This window comes from Pseudorasbora parva, chromosome 8, assembly GCF_024679245.1.
Source record: "Pseudorasbora parva isolate DD20220531a chromosome 8, ASM2467924v1, whole genome shotgun sequence".
Taxonomy (NCBI): Eukaryota; Metazoa; Chordata; class Actinopteri; order Cypriniformes; family Gobionidae; genus Pseudorasbora; species Pseudorasbora parva.
Window position 1 is genome coordinate 27,204,933 of NC_090179.1, and position 15,356 is coordinate 27,220,288.

Here is a 15,356-nt window from a genome sequence, read left to right on the forward strand (position 1 = left end):
ACACACACACACACACACACACACACACACACACACACACACACACACACACACACACACAAAACAAACAAACAAACAAACAGAAAACAACAACTATATTTTCAACTTTTTTTAGTGGACTTCCAATTTTATAATATAATAATTTTAATATATACATCATTTTTAAAAAAATCAATCAATTCAACTTTTTGGTTCACATCATAGATTAGACGGTTCACATTAGACCGCAGTGCGAGCCATAGACGGCCATAGACCGTAAAAGCAGTAGCAGAGCCATAGAGCAGAGCAGTAACTCAGGCCGGCAGGGGGCGACAATATACTCGAACTCAATTATATCAGCTGACAGAAAATCACGAAGAAGAAGTGTTTTGTTGTCATGGCGGTGTTTTAAACTGCCTGACACTTCCTATAAACAAATCTTGAGTTTAGCGGCTGTTTACCAACTAACTAGCTGTCATGTTAAAACATAACGCAACGGATGGGCTTGTTTATTTACTGTGTTTTCGTGTGATTAAACCAATCGCTTTTTTTGTAATCGATCGGAACATTCAGTAGAGAATAACCGTTAACGTTAACGTTAGTTGTTCTGAAGGATTAGTCAAGCCAGATTGGGTTAATTTGTTATTTTCATCAAAACAGTTTATAAATAAGATTTTATCAGGATGATTTCTGATTTCCAAAGGGGATCTGCTATGACCATTGCCGATCTGAGCCCTGTGAACCGTGAATGGATTAAAAAAGGCTCCTCTGTGTCTCAAATTGCTGGTCTGCAAACACAGGTACTGACGTAACACACACACACACACACACACACACACACACACACACACACACACACACACACACACACACAAAATTTGTGTGTGTATTCTCTGAAATAATCCTGCATGTTGTATTCTTTTACAAACTCGATTTTGATGTTGATGAACAAGCTTATACTGGATTCTCATTGGTTCTGATTCTTCTGATCACAGCTTCAGTTCAATAACATAGCGGCACCCAGTGTTCTTAACCGAGGCACCAGGGTGGGACCCCCCTCTCCCATCCTGATAGAGAAACTTATACCCCGTACAGAGAGGCAGGATGATATGGAGAGCTGTAGCAGCTCCTTACGCCTATCAGTCCTCTCAGAAGAGCGTCTGCAGGCTGCTGTCAGACTCGCCAGGAGAGATCTGCGCAGGAAACGACAGGAATCCATCAGCCGTTCCTCACTTGAACCAGTGGAAAGATCCCCGATTATCAGCCCCGAAAGAAGCAACACAGATTTCATTCCTCGTGTGGTCTACCCAAAGATGTCAGGTCCAAAGAAGCAAACAAAAAACAGTGATCAGGTGCTTGTTTATACTCCTCAGAAACCCAAAAGCCAACTTAAACAGGTCCAGACACCCACCAAAGACCCACACCCAAGAGTCAATAGCAATGAACCTCTGCTCAGCCAGGAGATACGCAAATTACACAAGGAACTGAGCACATATATTCAAAGGATAGAGCAGTTGGCTAATAAAGGTATTCTTAATATTCCTAGTCACCCAAATGTTTTTTTTTTCTTATCTTTTTTTTACTTTTTTAAGAGACTTGCATGTGGGTTTTTCTGCAGGACGTGTGGTGGAGGTTCTAGAGCCTGATGAGAAACACAGGATGGAGATCCGGCGGCAGGAGCAGGCAACCCGTTCCGCACGTATCATCTATGTGTTACAACAGCAGGTCTGTAAGCACTGCAATGTACACAATGGCTGCACAGTAATATTTAAAACTACTAAAGAGGAATTTAAACTGTCTTTTCACGATCTCTGATATGTGCATGCAATACAATCAACCCCAAGTGGCAGTCAGACTGAATTTGTTGAGAAGCATCTGTTACTCTGTTCTTATTCACCATGGTAAAATAAATACATAAATGAATGTGCTATGAATAAATGCACACAAAAACAAAAGACTGCCAGTATATTTGAAAGAGAAGCATGGTAGTTTTTTTAGAACTAATAATGTAAATAACTTTAAATATATAATAATAATAATTGTATCAGACACACGCTGTTTCTGTTTAGTTTTCTGTGTTGGTTGATTTTTTGTATTATTCTATATTTTTTACTTGTTATTCATTTTTTTATATATTTTTTTCCCTTTGTTGCACTTTGAGATTCTTTGGAATGAAAAGTGCGTTATAAATAAAATGTATTATTATCATTATTATTAATTATTCACAATATTTATATTCTGCTTATTCAGCATTTTTTTAAATAAATGAATAATAAATGTGTAAAAATATCCGTTCCACGCAAAAAATATGACCATCAATTCAATTGAAAGAAACGCATAGAAGGTTTTCTACTGCTAATTAATGTAAATAATTGTGTAATAATTATAAAGTAATAATTTTAGATATTATTTATAATATATTATAATTAATCATGACTGCTCATTTCAGAAAACGTTTTAGTGCAAAAATCTTGGTAATTCTAACCTCACATGTTTATATCCACACAAACACACCAAGTTTATAGTTTTTTATTACAATACATCACATCCAGTGACAAAAGTAACAATTTTTCAAAGCAGCTGATGCTCAAATTGTATCAGAAAATTCTGCATACATACAGTTGCAAGAAAAAGTATGATTCGCTTGCAGAATCTGAAAATGTGAATAATTTTAAATAAATAAAAGAGATCGTACAAAATGTGTAATTTTTTATTTAGTGCTGGACTAAATAAGATATTTTAAAAGTTTACATATAGTCCACAAGACAAAAATGTTCGGCTCTTAATGCATTGTGTTTTCTTTCTGGAGCATCAGGGAATGTTTGAACCTTTTTTAATAGTTGTGTTTAATAGTTTAACACACAGTATTAAAAATCAATGGTTCATAAACTTTTGAATGTGGTCATTTTAATAAATTCAGCTTTTTTTTCTATATGTAAATTATTTTAATGTAAAATATCTTATTCAGGACAGTAATAAATAAAAAATAACATGCATTTTGTAGGATCTCTCTTATTTATAAAAAATTATTCACATTTGCACAGATTCTGTAAGCGGTTTGCATGCTTTTACTTGCAACTGTATATAGACAACAAATTACACAGCTCCTGTACTACTCTCCTTTGGAAAGGAATGACTCTGGTCTGTCATTTGTCAGAGATGAAAAGCGGCTTTTGAGATTTACAACGAGACTGATTTGTCAATCTTTTCAAGATTAAAGAGATACAGCAGGATCTAGATGAGCTCCGTTCCCAGAATGTCAAACAAACAAAAAAGGTAACAGTTGATTTCATTTTAGCTTGATTTTGAAGTGCAAGAAATGAGACGGGGGCTTTAAATGTTTCTATGGTTGTCTTCTCAGTCCAGAGCAATGGACAGACTGGCTGCTGCACACAGGGGAGCTGTAAGAGCCATGCAGGTTTTTATCAACCAGCTGTCGGACCCTATGGAGAGCAGAGTGCCCACCCACTGTAAAGAGCTGGGACAGCTGATTCGCCAACTCTCTCTCTGCTCAGCCAAAGTGCAGGTGGGACAAGGATCTGCCGTACCAGAGACAGCCCTCGACATCCTGCAGAAATTAGAGGTGATGAATTCAACACACACTGTATAAATGCAAAACTGTATTCAAAACACTTATTTAATGGTGTGTTGTTTTTTATTCCTCAGATGCTTGACTCAGCACTCAGTAAGCAGGAAGAACCCAGGAAAAGAGATGTAGATTTGCATATTGTCAACCCAGTGGAAAAGACTTCTTGCCGGGTCAGAGCCCACAGCATGTCCCCTCCCCGTCCTGCCAGACGCCCAGCTGAGAGGACCTCACGAAGACCCCGAAAGTCAGCTGCTGCAAAAAAGCCTGGTGGTGAGTCATGATGACGAAGAATTTTTCATTTTTCAGCGTTCATTTTTCAAAGCGTTCATTTTTCATAAAGCTTTGTGGCGTTTTATCTGTATGCGCAGGGCCCCCCAAAAAGTATTCGGACACTTAAGCCACACTTAAAAGTCTGAACGTCTTTTTATTATATAAAAAACATCAAAACAAGTGGCATTTATTTTAAGCACATGCACACTTCTTCTTACAAAAGTTATAGCAGCTTTTATTTAAAAAAAATGTTTTTAAACATTTTTAACATATCTTTTAATATGTGACCTAGATGGTCTAAAAATGTACAAATACTTGTCTGTGCCTATTTATTATTTCATGTGAAAGCAATTTGTAGAGTGATTTTGGTTGTTCCCTGTGTAGGTATTTGATTTCAGGGTATTGCAAAAGAAAATCAGAGATTTTTGTTAATGTATGCAGGCAGCAGACTGCCAGGGAAGTCCCACAAGACTTCACAGGCCTTGGTGAAGGAGCGCAGTGAAGTTCTGAAGGCAGGACTAGAGAGCCTCATGCATCATCAAAAACTCAGTGAGGCAGAAGCACAGAAACCCAACAAAACTACCAGTGCCATCAACCCAGACCATGTTAAGGTTTTTTCTTTTATTTTTCAATTATTGATGTTAGTTTAGTTATAGTAAGTTTTGTAGAACTTTACCACTGTAGTGCTTTTTTATTTTATTTGAATGTGATTACCATTCTTTTTTTCTTTTTTTTAAACTAATTCACAATTTTACCAGGCAACAAATTGGTCAAAAGTAGCAGTTAAACATTTATATTGTTACAAAAGATTTATCTAAAATAAATACTGTTCTCTTGAACGTCAAATAATCCTGAATAAAATGAAATGAAAACCATGGTTTCCACAAAAAATATTAAGCAGCACAACTGTTTTCAACATTGAAAATAATTTCTTGAGCAGCAAATCAGCATATTGGAATGATTTCTGAAGGATCATGTGACTGAAGACTGGAGTAATGATTCTGAAAATTCAGCTTTGCTATCACAGTAATGAACTTAACTTAAAATTACTAAATAATGAATAATATTTCATAATATTTCTGCAAATAAATGCAGCCTTGATGAGCATGAGAGACTTCTTTTATAAACAAAAAAAAATCAAAACAACTCCAAACTTGTTAACAAAAGCATATATTTAAAGATATCTGCTTTTTGATGATTTTCGATGACAGTTTTCAAAAAAATCTAAATGATAAAAGACACTATACCTCAAATTCTGCAGGCGGGTCATCTTCGTGATGTCAGCTTTCAGCAGCCCACTGTCTCATCCCGACTGAGAGAAAACCAGGTACCCCAGAAAGAGGCCACTGTGCCTTGGATGCCAACATCTCCTCACTCTCCTCCTCGCCCACGGTCTGCACATCCAGCCCTTTTATGCATTACTTATTTATATTTGTCTTGCACACAAGACTTGATATGCTTTAACATTTGTGTTCAAAATGTATTTATATACACGTGTAGTGCTGTGTCCAGCCGACCAGAGCCCAGATGTCTGTTCTCACCTCAAAAGAGCCCAGTAAAACAGAAGCCACAGACCAGTACACAGCTCAGCCCTTCATCACATGATAGAAAACAAGCCCAAAATGAAGCCCTCAGGTATGTCAGGAATCCTCTCTTATAATATCCAAAGAAATAAAAATATAATTTCTAAATAATTATGACTGTGCGCAGTTTATATAAACTTTATAACTCCGTTATAAATCCTCAACTGTGAGATGCCCATGTTCGCTGTTGTTTATGTGACCGCAGTAAATGTTCTTGGTTGTGTATGTTTATTTGCAATAGGCAAGCCTGGTTGGACCGGGTGACTACAGACAGACTGAGAGAACTGAATCGTCTGAGTAAAGAAGAGACTGACCGCATTAACAAACTCCGGTACAACAGCAGCTGATTCATTATTATAGTTAACCAGTGGTTCAATGAACTGTGCACACAAAAAATGAATTATTGTTCTTGTTTAATTTAGTTAATTAAAATGAGCTCATGCAGAATTTAATTGGATGCAATCAAAATGGAAGTTGACAATCTATTTACTTTGGGGCTACTTGAATAATGATTTATGAAAATCCAGATCTAGACAAACTAGCTGGAAATTAATTTGTGTTTTTTTTTTGTCTCAAGTCATCCATCTGTGTAGTTAATTTAACTTAATAAATATACCACTACATTTAACTTTTTTATATGTAGGCCAAAATCTGTCAGTCCTTTGTATGTAGTAGACATGTTGGATTGCTTTGTTGGATCGCATGTAATGCAGTGCATCCGGAAAGAATTCACAGCACTTCACTTTTTCCCACATTTTGTTATGTTACAGCCTTATTCCAAAATGGATTAAATGCATTATTATGTTACTCAATTCTACAAACAATACCCCATAATGACAACATTAAATACGTTTTTTTTTTTTTTACCTAGCAAATTTATTTAAAATAAAAATACAAAAAAAATGACATGTACATAAGTATTCACAGCCTTTGGTCAATACTTTGTTGAAACACCTTTGGCACCAATTACAGCCTCAAGTCTTTTTGAGTGTGATGCTACAAGCTTGGCACACTTATTTTTGGGCAGTTTCTCCTATTATTCTTTGCAGGACCTCTCAATCTCCATCAGGTTGGATGAGGAGCATCAGTGCACAGCCATTTTAAGATCTTAAATCTGGTTCAAGTCTGGACTCTGGCTGGGCCACTAAAGGACATTCACAGAGTTGTCCTGTAGCCATTTTTTTGATATCTTGGCTGTGTGCTTAGGGTCCTTGTCCTGTTGGAAGGTGAACCTTAACCACAGTGTTAGGTCCAGACTCTGGAGCAGGTTTTCATCAAGGATGACAGCATGATGCTGCCACCTCCATGCTTTACTGTACGGATGGTATTAGACAGGTGATGAGTGGTTCCTGGTTTCTTCCAGATATGACGCTTTCCATTCAGGCCAAAGAGTTCAATCTTTTTTTTATCAGTCCAGGGAATTTTGTTTCTCATAGTCTGCGAGTCCTTTAGGTGCCTTTTGGCGAACTCCAGATTGGCTAACATGTGACTTCTGGCCACCATATTGGTGGAGTGCTGAAGAGATGGTTGTTCTCCTGGAAGGTTCTCCTCTCTCCACAGAGAAATGCTGGAGCACTGTCAGAGTGACAATCGGGTTCTTGGTCACCTCCCTTACTAAAGTAATTCTCCCCAGGATTGCTCAGTTTGGATTGCAAATACTGCGGAATTCTTTCTGTACCCTTCCCAAGATCTATGCCTCGATACAATCCTGTCTCGGAGGTCTACAGACAATTCCTTGGACCTAATGGCTTGGTTTGTGCTCTGACATGCACTGTTAACTGTGGGACCTTATATAGACAGGTGTGTGCCTTTCCAAATCATGTCTAATCAACTGAATTTACCACAGGTGGACTCCAATCAAGTTGCAGAAACATCTTAAGGATGATCAGTGGTAAAACGATGCACCTGGGCTCAATTTTAAGTGTGAATACTTATTTACATGTGTAAAAAAAAATCCTGTTTTATTTTTTTTATTTTTACAAATTTGCAAATTTTTGTAAACAAACTTCTTTCATGTTGTCATTATGGGACATTGTTTGTAGAACTAAGGAAAAATATGAATTTAATCCATTTTGGAATAAGGCTGTAACACAATTTTTTTTGGAAAAAGTGAAGCACTGTGAATACTTTCCAGATGCACTGTAACTACATGTTAGTAAAAAAAAAAAAAAATCCTTGGAAAGTTTCCCTAAATTTTTGATTGCATGTTATGTGTATGTGGCCATGGTAGGACCACAGTGGGCTCGCCGACACAATGGGCGGAAAAAGCTGAGCGGGCCGCTAAAGAGAGAATTCAACCTTTGTTGGATCGAGCACAGGTAAACACATTATTTTTTCTGTTTCTTTTTTTAAAATAATGTCTGAAGAGACATGAAAAGACTGAGCGCTTCTCCAGACAGGAATCATTTTGTTTTTAATATTTAAAAAAAAAAGTGTACTGCTGCTCATCCCTGTGTGTGTAATAAGCAGTGTTAGCAAGTTTTGCACATATTTGTGCACATAATATGTGCACATTGTGTGCATTTTACTAATGTGCTCTTTAAATAGCACAAGTTATTTGTGAATATTGAATATTATTATTTTTCAGTTACCTCAAAATAGCAACGCACCGACAATGTGTCTGAACACACAGTTTTTAGATGAGCAACGAATGCATTTGGTATTTAAACAACGCAGCGCTGGATGTGAAAATGATAACAGTGTCAGGCCAAAACTAGCAAAAACCACTTGCATTGCACCTGGCATTGCATTGTGCCGGGTGTATGATAGGGTCCAGCGAGTCTCAGCAAGAGGTTTTAAGTCTACCATTGTGCCATTCCCCGCCAATATTTTTATGTTCTTCCCCTCAGGCATGTTGTGAACAGCTGTTGTGCTTGCATGTTGGCATTGATGTGAATAGACAGTCATTTGTTTATTTCTGTCTCATACTTGTACGGCAGGTAATCGAAGCAGGAAGTGACAATCTCAGAGAGCAATCGAAGGTTGCAGATAAGGTGAGAAACTCCCATACTTTTACTCTCGTTTTGATGAGCACTGACTTTTCAATCCATATTCATTTTACAAAATTTCACATAAAAAAGAAAATGTGAGAAGGATTTATTTGAACATACTTAACAAATAATAATATCTGTTCTACGCTGTGTTGTAAATGCTGGCAGCCTGGGGCCAGAGCAGATGTCCTGAGCGAAGCTCTTCTGGATGATCTTCTAGAAGACGCAGCTCAAGCTCTGTGGGTGACTGAGAGGCAGCAGGTGGCCGAGACTGATGCTGAGAGGCAGCTGCGGGGGCCCACATTAGAGAGCATGTTGCTGAGGATGGAAGAGATGGAGGTCAGTGTGTAGGAGCTAAAGATACTGTTGATTTTAAGATCTGTGAGTTTAGAGTGATGCCACACATTTTGTAATGTAATGGACTGAATTTGGTAGATTATAGATTGTTTTATTATTATTATTATTATTATTATTATTATTATTATTATGTTGTTAACATTTAAAATAGTAATTTATATTTGGCATTTTATTTTTATTATTCGTTTTTCTTTTCCTGGAGGATATTTTCTTTGCATCACTTTGATTGGTTAAATAAATAAATTAAACTGGAGTATTAACTCGCGTGTCACACAAAGCTCTATTTTGTTTCTCAGAGAGACCAGGAAGATGTGCGTCGACGCTTTGCTATGATCACATACTCGGACCCTCTCATTTGGGAAAAAGGTACGGGTGAGACACAGGACCCCCACAGGCCACTCACATTCACAGTACATAGTAAAGGCATTTACACACAGAGACAATAACTATTAAGATAGCGATACATGTATAATTCTAAAAATCGTTCTCAATATTAAAGAATAGCAGAGTTCACACCACAGCTATAACGGTAATAGCACAGTGAAACGATGTAATTGGAATCACTTTCAGAACAATTTTATCCAGCTGATGAACGATAAAAACATTGACAGCCTGCTTTAATGAGCTCAAGCATTTAAAGCTGCAGACAAGCATGCACTTATAATAAACAGAACGATACCGTTGGTGTGGATGCTTAATATAGTTATCTTTATAGTTGTGATTATATTTATAGTTATCGTACTTGGTGTGAACGGTCCTTAAGACTGACAAAATTAGTTATCAGTTGTCCTTTAGAGAGCGTTAAAAGGTCAGTCTCTACACTTTGTCCTTGGAGAGAGATACAAGTATGTGCTCTGCATTGTGTTTGGCTGACATGACAGTGGTATCCACCAGATGGCAGCAGTGTAACACGTCCTGTGTGTTGCAGACACTCCGAGGAATATTTCCAGCTCCAGGCCAACCTCTCCTCAGCCAATCCGACTGACGAAACCAGTCCTGAAGGCACCCGGCACAGCCGACATCCTCCTGCAAAAGCCAGTGGAGACTGGGTGAGTGACTGTCGTCTGATTTTAGAGTGGATTGACTGCATATACGCCAAGCACATTTCAATCAGTCACAATTTAACCAGTCTTCACTTGAATTTGCAGAAGAGCACATTGACCAAATTTTTTTTGCACTGCAATATCTGTCTGTTTTGGGAGAATTCAATAACAGCCACAAGGAAATCAAAATCTTAAAACTGTCTCTCCCTCCACCCCCTCCTTCTGTAGTTCTGCCAAGAGAGAGCGGGAGCCTCGCTTCTTTCTGCCCAAATCTTTGGCAGCAGCTGTGGCTCAGTAAATGAATGAGGAAAATAAAAGAATAAATAGGGACAGTCTTGAGGGCGTGAGAGTTGCCTAAAATGAGTGAGATGGGAAATTTAGTGGAACAGGTTCAATAGATGCATTAGAAGATTAAAATGCTTTCTCCTCTTCGGCTTCAGCTCACAGTGAGGCCCTTCAGCTCTGTGAACGCAGTGTAAACATTCGGCCTCCACTTTCTTTTCCTCTCTCAACATAGGAGCACAATGTCTAAACAAACTTCAAAGCACCATCTCATGTCTAATCTCAGGGAATTACAGCAGCGTCTACAAGGCTTTCAAGTGTGCATTCGCTCTGCTACATATTGACTAAAATGATCAGCTCACATTTCAATAATTTATATTTGCATTTATTCATGTAGCAAAAGTTTTTATCAAAGCGACAACAAACAAATCATTATGAGTGCTGCAATACAAAATATTATGTACAAACTAGTATAGAGGTGCAAGTGTGACAGTGAAGAGTAGAGAGCATGCAGTATGTGTATGTGTAATAGTATATATCGCTGAGTTGTTCAAAACGACTCAAACTCTTGAGTTTCTGAATCATTGAATGATCTCACTCACCTGAATATTCCATCTACATAGAGGGTATGTGGCTTATTTAAGGGCAAAAATTGTCCAGATACAGTTTTACAGGTCCATTTACAACCCTATAAATTGTCCCTAGGATGTAATGCTCTGGTTTTGCCTTATTTGGAAGTCATGAATAATAATGTTGAGCTCTGCTCTGATTGGCTTATTTCAGCAGCTCTCAGCTGTTCAGTGAAGCGGCTCGTGAGTCCTGACCATCCTGACAGCACACAGACCGACTGAATGACACTTTAAGCAGCACATCTCAAATGGAGATTAATAAAATGCAGCCTACTTGTTTATTGGTATCTTCAGATCATCCGCGCAAGAGAAAGAGCTCTAGTGCTTGAAAAGCCTTGTCAAATGTCTCGTTTTAACTTATATGGTGGAAAAGGTGACGTTTGCTAGAAGGATCGAGTGAACGATCTGTAAGCAACGTATCTACGGTTGTCAACCTTTGTCATTAGACACACTATTTAGTTTTGTATGGTACTTGGAGTTTCCTATTGTTACTGTACTAGCATCTTGCGTCATCTCGACAATGCGGTCTCTATAAGAAACTTTAAATTTAATTAGAAATTGTTTAAACAGCTAGTCAATAAGTGGATAAATCACTACTTACTGCTTGCAGGAATATGGTTGCCCCTTTCTTCAGTTAAAGACACTGAGCGCAGCTTGCTTGAAATGGGCCGAACAAACGAACGATTTTGAATTAAATTGTTATGGTATCCAATTAAAATAAACCTCAACCATGACTGTTGAAAAGTCCTCACGCCCCTGCACAGCCTGGAACATGACGTGTCATGAGAGCTGCCGTTTTTGCTTTCCTCCTGTGCTGTTTGTTTACCTGCAGTCCCGATGATTCGGCTCCGTCTGTTGCGCCTGACAATGAACATGTTTGGACAGATGCAAATGCTGGGGGCGTACATATTAATGATCCCCAATGATTGCATCACGGTTGGCGTTATGTTGTGAATCCATTATTTTTCCGTGGTGTTTTTCATGCACGAGATTTACATAAGAAGTAGGGGGCAATGGTGTTTGAGACTCGCAGTACGTGATGTCCATGTACTGAACTATTATTATTTCACTATGGCAAGGTTCATTCAATTTTTCCTTCCAGGGCACCTTTAAAACTGAATATGTGTCTCCATACTAAAGTGGAGAATGCTACTTTAGCATAGAAAGAGTGCACATTACAATAATAAATACAATACTATATACTGTATACTTATATACTTATATATTGATATGGAGGGATGGATAGATATGGTAAACGGCTGCCTCCTTTTGCTGCCTCTCTGTTACTATACAGTGCTGCAGTGTTGGGAATTTGTTCACTGGTCTCAGGTCAGTGAGCATCATGCTTCACTGACTCTTTGTCAAAAACAAAAAAATGGCACCAACTTCAATCTGGAACTGGTACAGATAGAGAGGACAAGGCACTGTAGTCCTTTTATAGTAATATTTGTGTTACAATACCTCTACATGTAAACAGCCAATTACCATCCCAGATGGTGGCCATAAGGAATGATTAGGCTCACTTGGAGATTTGTTTATTCTCCTTATATTCCAGTGCACTCGCTATGGGTATTAGGGCAATGGATGTCACAGGCTGCTGAGAATTGAAACTGCGTGGGTCTTGGGTACTCCCCACTGCCCTGACTGAACCTTTATTTGGATTTATTTATCCTTAGCTAGTCACTTAATGCTGGCAGAAAACACTGGCTCTGAAATGTCACTGCACGAGGAGGCTATTCTTTTTATGTGTCTGTTGAAACATGAGCAATGTCTGTGACAGCGATTAAGACCCCTCTGGAGAAATCCAGTGAGCTGCAGTGACTGAAAGAGATACAGGGATCAAGGGTCTATCAGTTATACTGACAGTTGTCTAGGAGAGAAATCACATTAAAGGATTTTTGAATATTTGAAAGAAGGCTGCATTTTTTTGATAAAAAAGGCATTTTGTTAAATGTATTGCCATTTTAAATAACTGTTTACTATTGTAATGTATTTTAGCTGAATTTTCAGCATTCATTACTTCAGTCTTCAGTCACACGATCCTTCAGAAATCATTCTAATATGCTGATTTGGTGCTCAAGAAACATTTCAGTTGCATTTCAGTTGTGCTGCTTAAATTGTTTGAGGAAACTGTGATACAATTTTTCAAGATTCTTTGATGAACAGAAAGAAAAGCATTTATTTGAAATAGAAATCTTTTATAATATTACAAATATCTACTGTCTGTTTTGATCAATTGAATGCATCCTTGCTGAATACAAGTATTCATTTTAAAAGGTTAGTTACCCAAAAATGAAAATTCTGTCATTAATTACTCACCCTCATGCTCTTCCAGACCAGTAAGACCTCTGTTCATCTTTGGAACACAAATTAAGATATTTTTTGGTGAAATCCGATAACTCAGGAAGGCCTTCATTGACACCAATGTCATTTCCTCTCTCAAGACCCATAAAAGGCACTCAAGACATTGTTTCAAAGCCCATCTCACTACAGTAGTTCTACAACCATTTTATGAAGTGAAGAGAATAGTTTTTGTGCACAAAAAACCCTAAATAACAACTTCTATAGTGATGGGCTGAATTCAAAACTGTGTACACATGTCTTCCTGAAGCCTCAGAGCTTAATGACTCAGTGTATCGATTCATGATTCGGATCGCGTGTCAAACCGCCAAACTGCTGAAATCTCTTAAGTGATCCGAATCCTTAATCAATACGCTGATTAATAAAGCTACGAAGCTTTACGGAGCGGTGGTTCGAAATCGGCCATCACTACATAAGTTGTTATTTAGTTGTTGTTTTTTTTGTGCACAAAAACTATTCTTGTTGCGTCATAAAATTATTGTCGAACCACTGTAGTGAGATGGACTTTTTAACAACATCTTAAGTACCCTTTATGGATCTTGGGAGAGGAAACAAGATTGTTGCCAGTGGAGGCCTTTCTGAGTCTTCGGATTTCAACAAAAATATCTTCATTTGTGTTCCAAAGATGAACGGAGGTCTTACAGGTGTCGAACGACAGGAGGGTAAGTGATTAATGACAGTATTTTCATTTTTAGCCGAACTAAACTATTAATTATTTATTGACCAGTAAAATGTAGTATGTATTTTGTTATATACAGTAATGTGAAAATGTTAGGATACCCTATTGAATTCCAGGATTTTCTGTATCAGGGCGTAATAAAAAAATCTTCTGGTCCTTGGCAGGTCTTACATTTTGGAAACTAAAACCTCAGAGAAACAACAACACATGACATCACGGCGTATCATTATTTTTTTTAGCAAAAATAAAGGCAAAACGATAAAGCCATGGGTGACAATGTTAGGACACTCTTACTGTTAGCATAGGAATTAAGAGGGTAGGTAACAGTACCTTTGATTTAATGATCACCAGCAAGTGCAATCAGCTCTATAAAAGCTGAAGTTCCGGTAGTTTGATGGTCTGGAGCATTCAGGTGTGTGTTAACACAATGCCAAGTTGGAAAGACATCAGCTATGATCTTAATCTGCGGAGGGTTACAAGGTCATTTCAAAATTAAAGTCCATGATTCTACAGTGAGGAAGATTATTCACAAGTGGAAGTCATTCAAAACATACCACAATCTTCTAATTAGTGAATGTCCCAGCAAATTCACCCTAAGATCAGACTGTGTAATCCTCAGAAAAATTGCAAACAACCCAAGAACTACACCTCACACTCTCAATAATGTTAAAGTTCATGACAGTACAATTTGAAAAAGATGGTCATGTTTGTCATGTTTGGAAGGGTTGCCAGAAGAAAGTCTCTTCTCTCTAAAAAAATGAACATGGCAGCACGACTTAGGTTTGCAAAGTTGCATCTGGACAAACCTTAAGACTACTAGAACAATGTCCTTTGGACAGACGAGACCAAAGTGGAGATGTTTGGCACAAACACCTCAAGCATGCTGGTGGAGAGGGTGATGATTTTGGGCTTGTTTTGTAGCCTCAGGACATGGACGCCTCACAGTCATTGAGTCGACCATGAACTCCTCTGTATACCAAAGTGTTCTAGAGTAAAATGTGAGGCCATCTGTCCGACAGCTAAAGCCTGGCTGAAATTGGGTCATGCAACATGACAATGATCCCAAGCTCACCAGCAAATCTACAACAGACTGGTTGAAAAAGAAAATAATGAAGGTGTTGCAATAGCCCAGGCGAAGTCCAGACCTAATCCTGACTGAAATGCTGCGACAAGAGCTGTGCATAAACAAATGCCCTCACACCTCAATAAACTGAAGCAGCGTTGTAAAGAAGAGCGGACCAAAATCCCTCCAGAATGATGTGAGAGACTGATAAATCACGCATGAAATGATTACTTCAAGTTATTGCCGCTAAAAGTGGATCAACAGGCAACTGAATGATACCGTGTACTAGCTTTGTCACCCATGGTTTTTCCATCTCGACTTCATTTTTGCTAAATAAATAATGGCACCGTGTAAAATTTCCAAATTTTAGGACCTGTCAAGCACTAGATGATTTTTTTTTAATGTCCTGATACAGAAAACCATGAAATTCAATAGGGTGTCCTAACATTTTCACACGAACGTAGTTTAGATATAAAAACATAGAATTTATTTTCACAATATGTACATGCTCAAGCTCTTGAATTGTACTAT

General features: G+C 38.0%; 1 protein-coding gene across 2 annotated transcripts in view; it reads left to right on the plus strand.

Moving 5' to 3' along the window:
* Positions 1 to 352: 352 nt before the first annotated feature.
* Positions 353 to 15,356, plus strand: part of kiaa0753 (KIAA0753 ortholog) — a 30,034-nt gene continuing 15,030 nt past the window's right edge. The window contains exons 1-15 of one of the 2 annotated variants that reach the window (XM_067450589.1): positions 353 to 779; positions 975 to 1,506; positions 1,598 to 1,704; positions 3,193 to 3,255; positions 3,341 to 3,562; positions 3,646 to 3,838; positions 4,280 to 4,443; positions 5,100 to 5,230; positions 5,339 to 5,473; positions 5,663 to 5,752; positions 7,652 to 7,739; positions 8,361 to 8,414; positions 8,580 to 8,750; positions 9,065 to 9,134; positions 9,697 to 9,817. In XM_067450589.1, the coding sequence (XP_067306690.1) occupies positions 663 to 779; positions 975 to 1,506; positions 1,598 to 1,704; positions 3,193 to 3,255; positions 3,341 to 3,562; positions 3,646 to 3,838; positions 4,280 to 4,443; positions 5,100 to 5,230; positions 5,339 to 5,473; positions 5,663 to 5,752; positions 7,652 to 7,739; positions 8,361 to 8,414; positions 8,580 to 8,750; positions 9,065 to 9,134; positions 9,697 to 9,817 (2,258 nt within the window). In that variant the 5' untranslated portion in view covers positions 353 to 662. Of the gene's footprint in view, positions 780 to 974; positions 1,507 to 1,597; positions 1,705 to 3,192; positions 3,256 to 3,340; positions 3,563 to 3,645; positions 3,839 to 4,279; positions 4,450 to 5,099; positions 5,231 to 5,338; positions 5,474 to 5,662; positions 5,753 to 7,651; positions 7,740 to 8,360; positions 8,415 to 8,579; positions 8,751 to 9,064; positions 9,135 to 9,696; positions 9,818 to 15,356 lie in introns of both variants that reach the window. The other variant, XM_067450588.1, reaches the window with a different exon arrangement.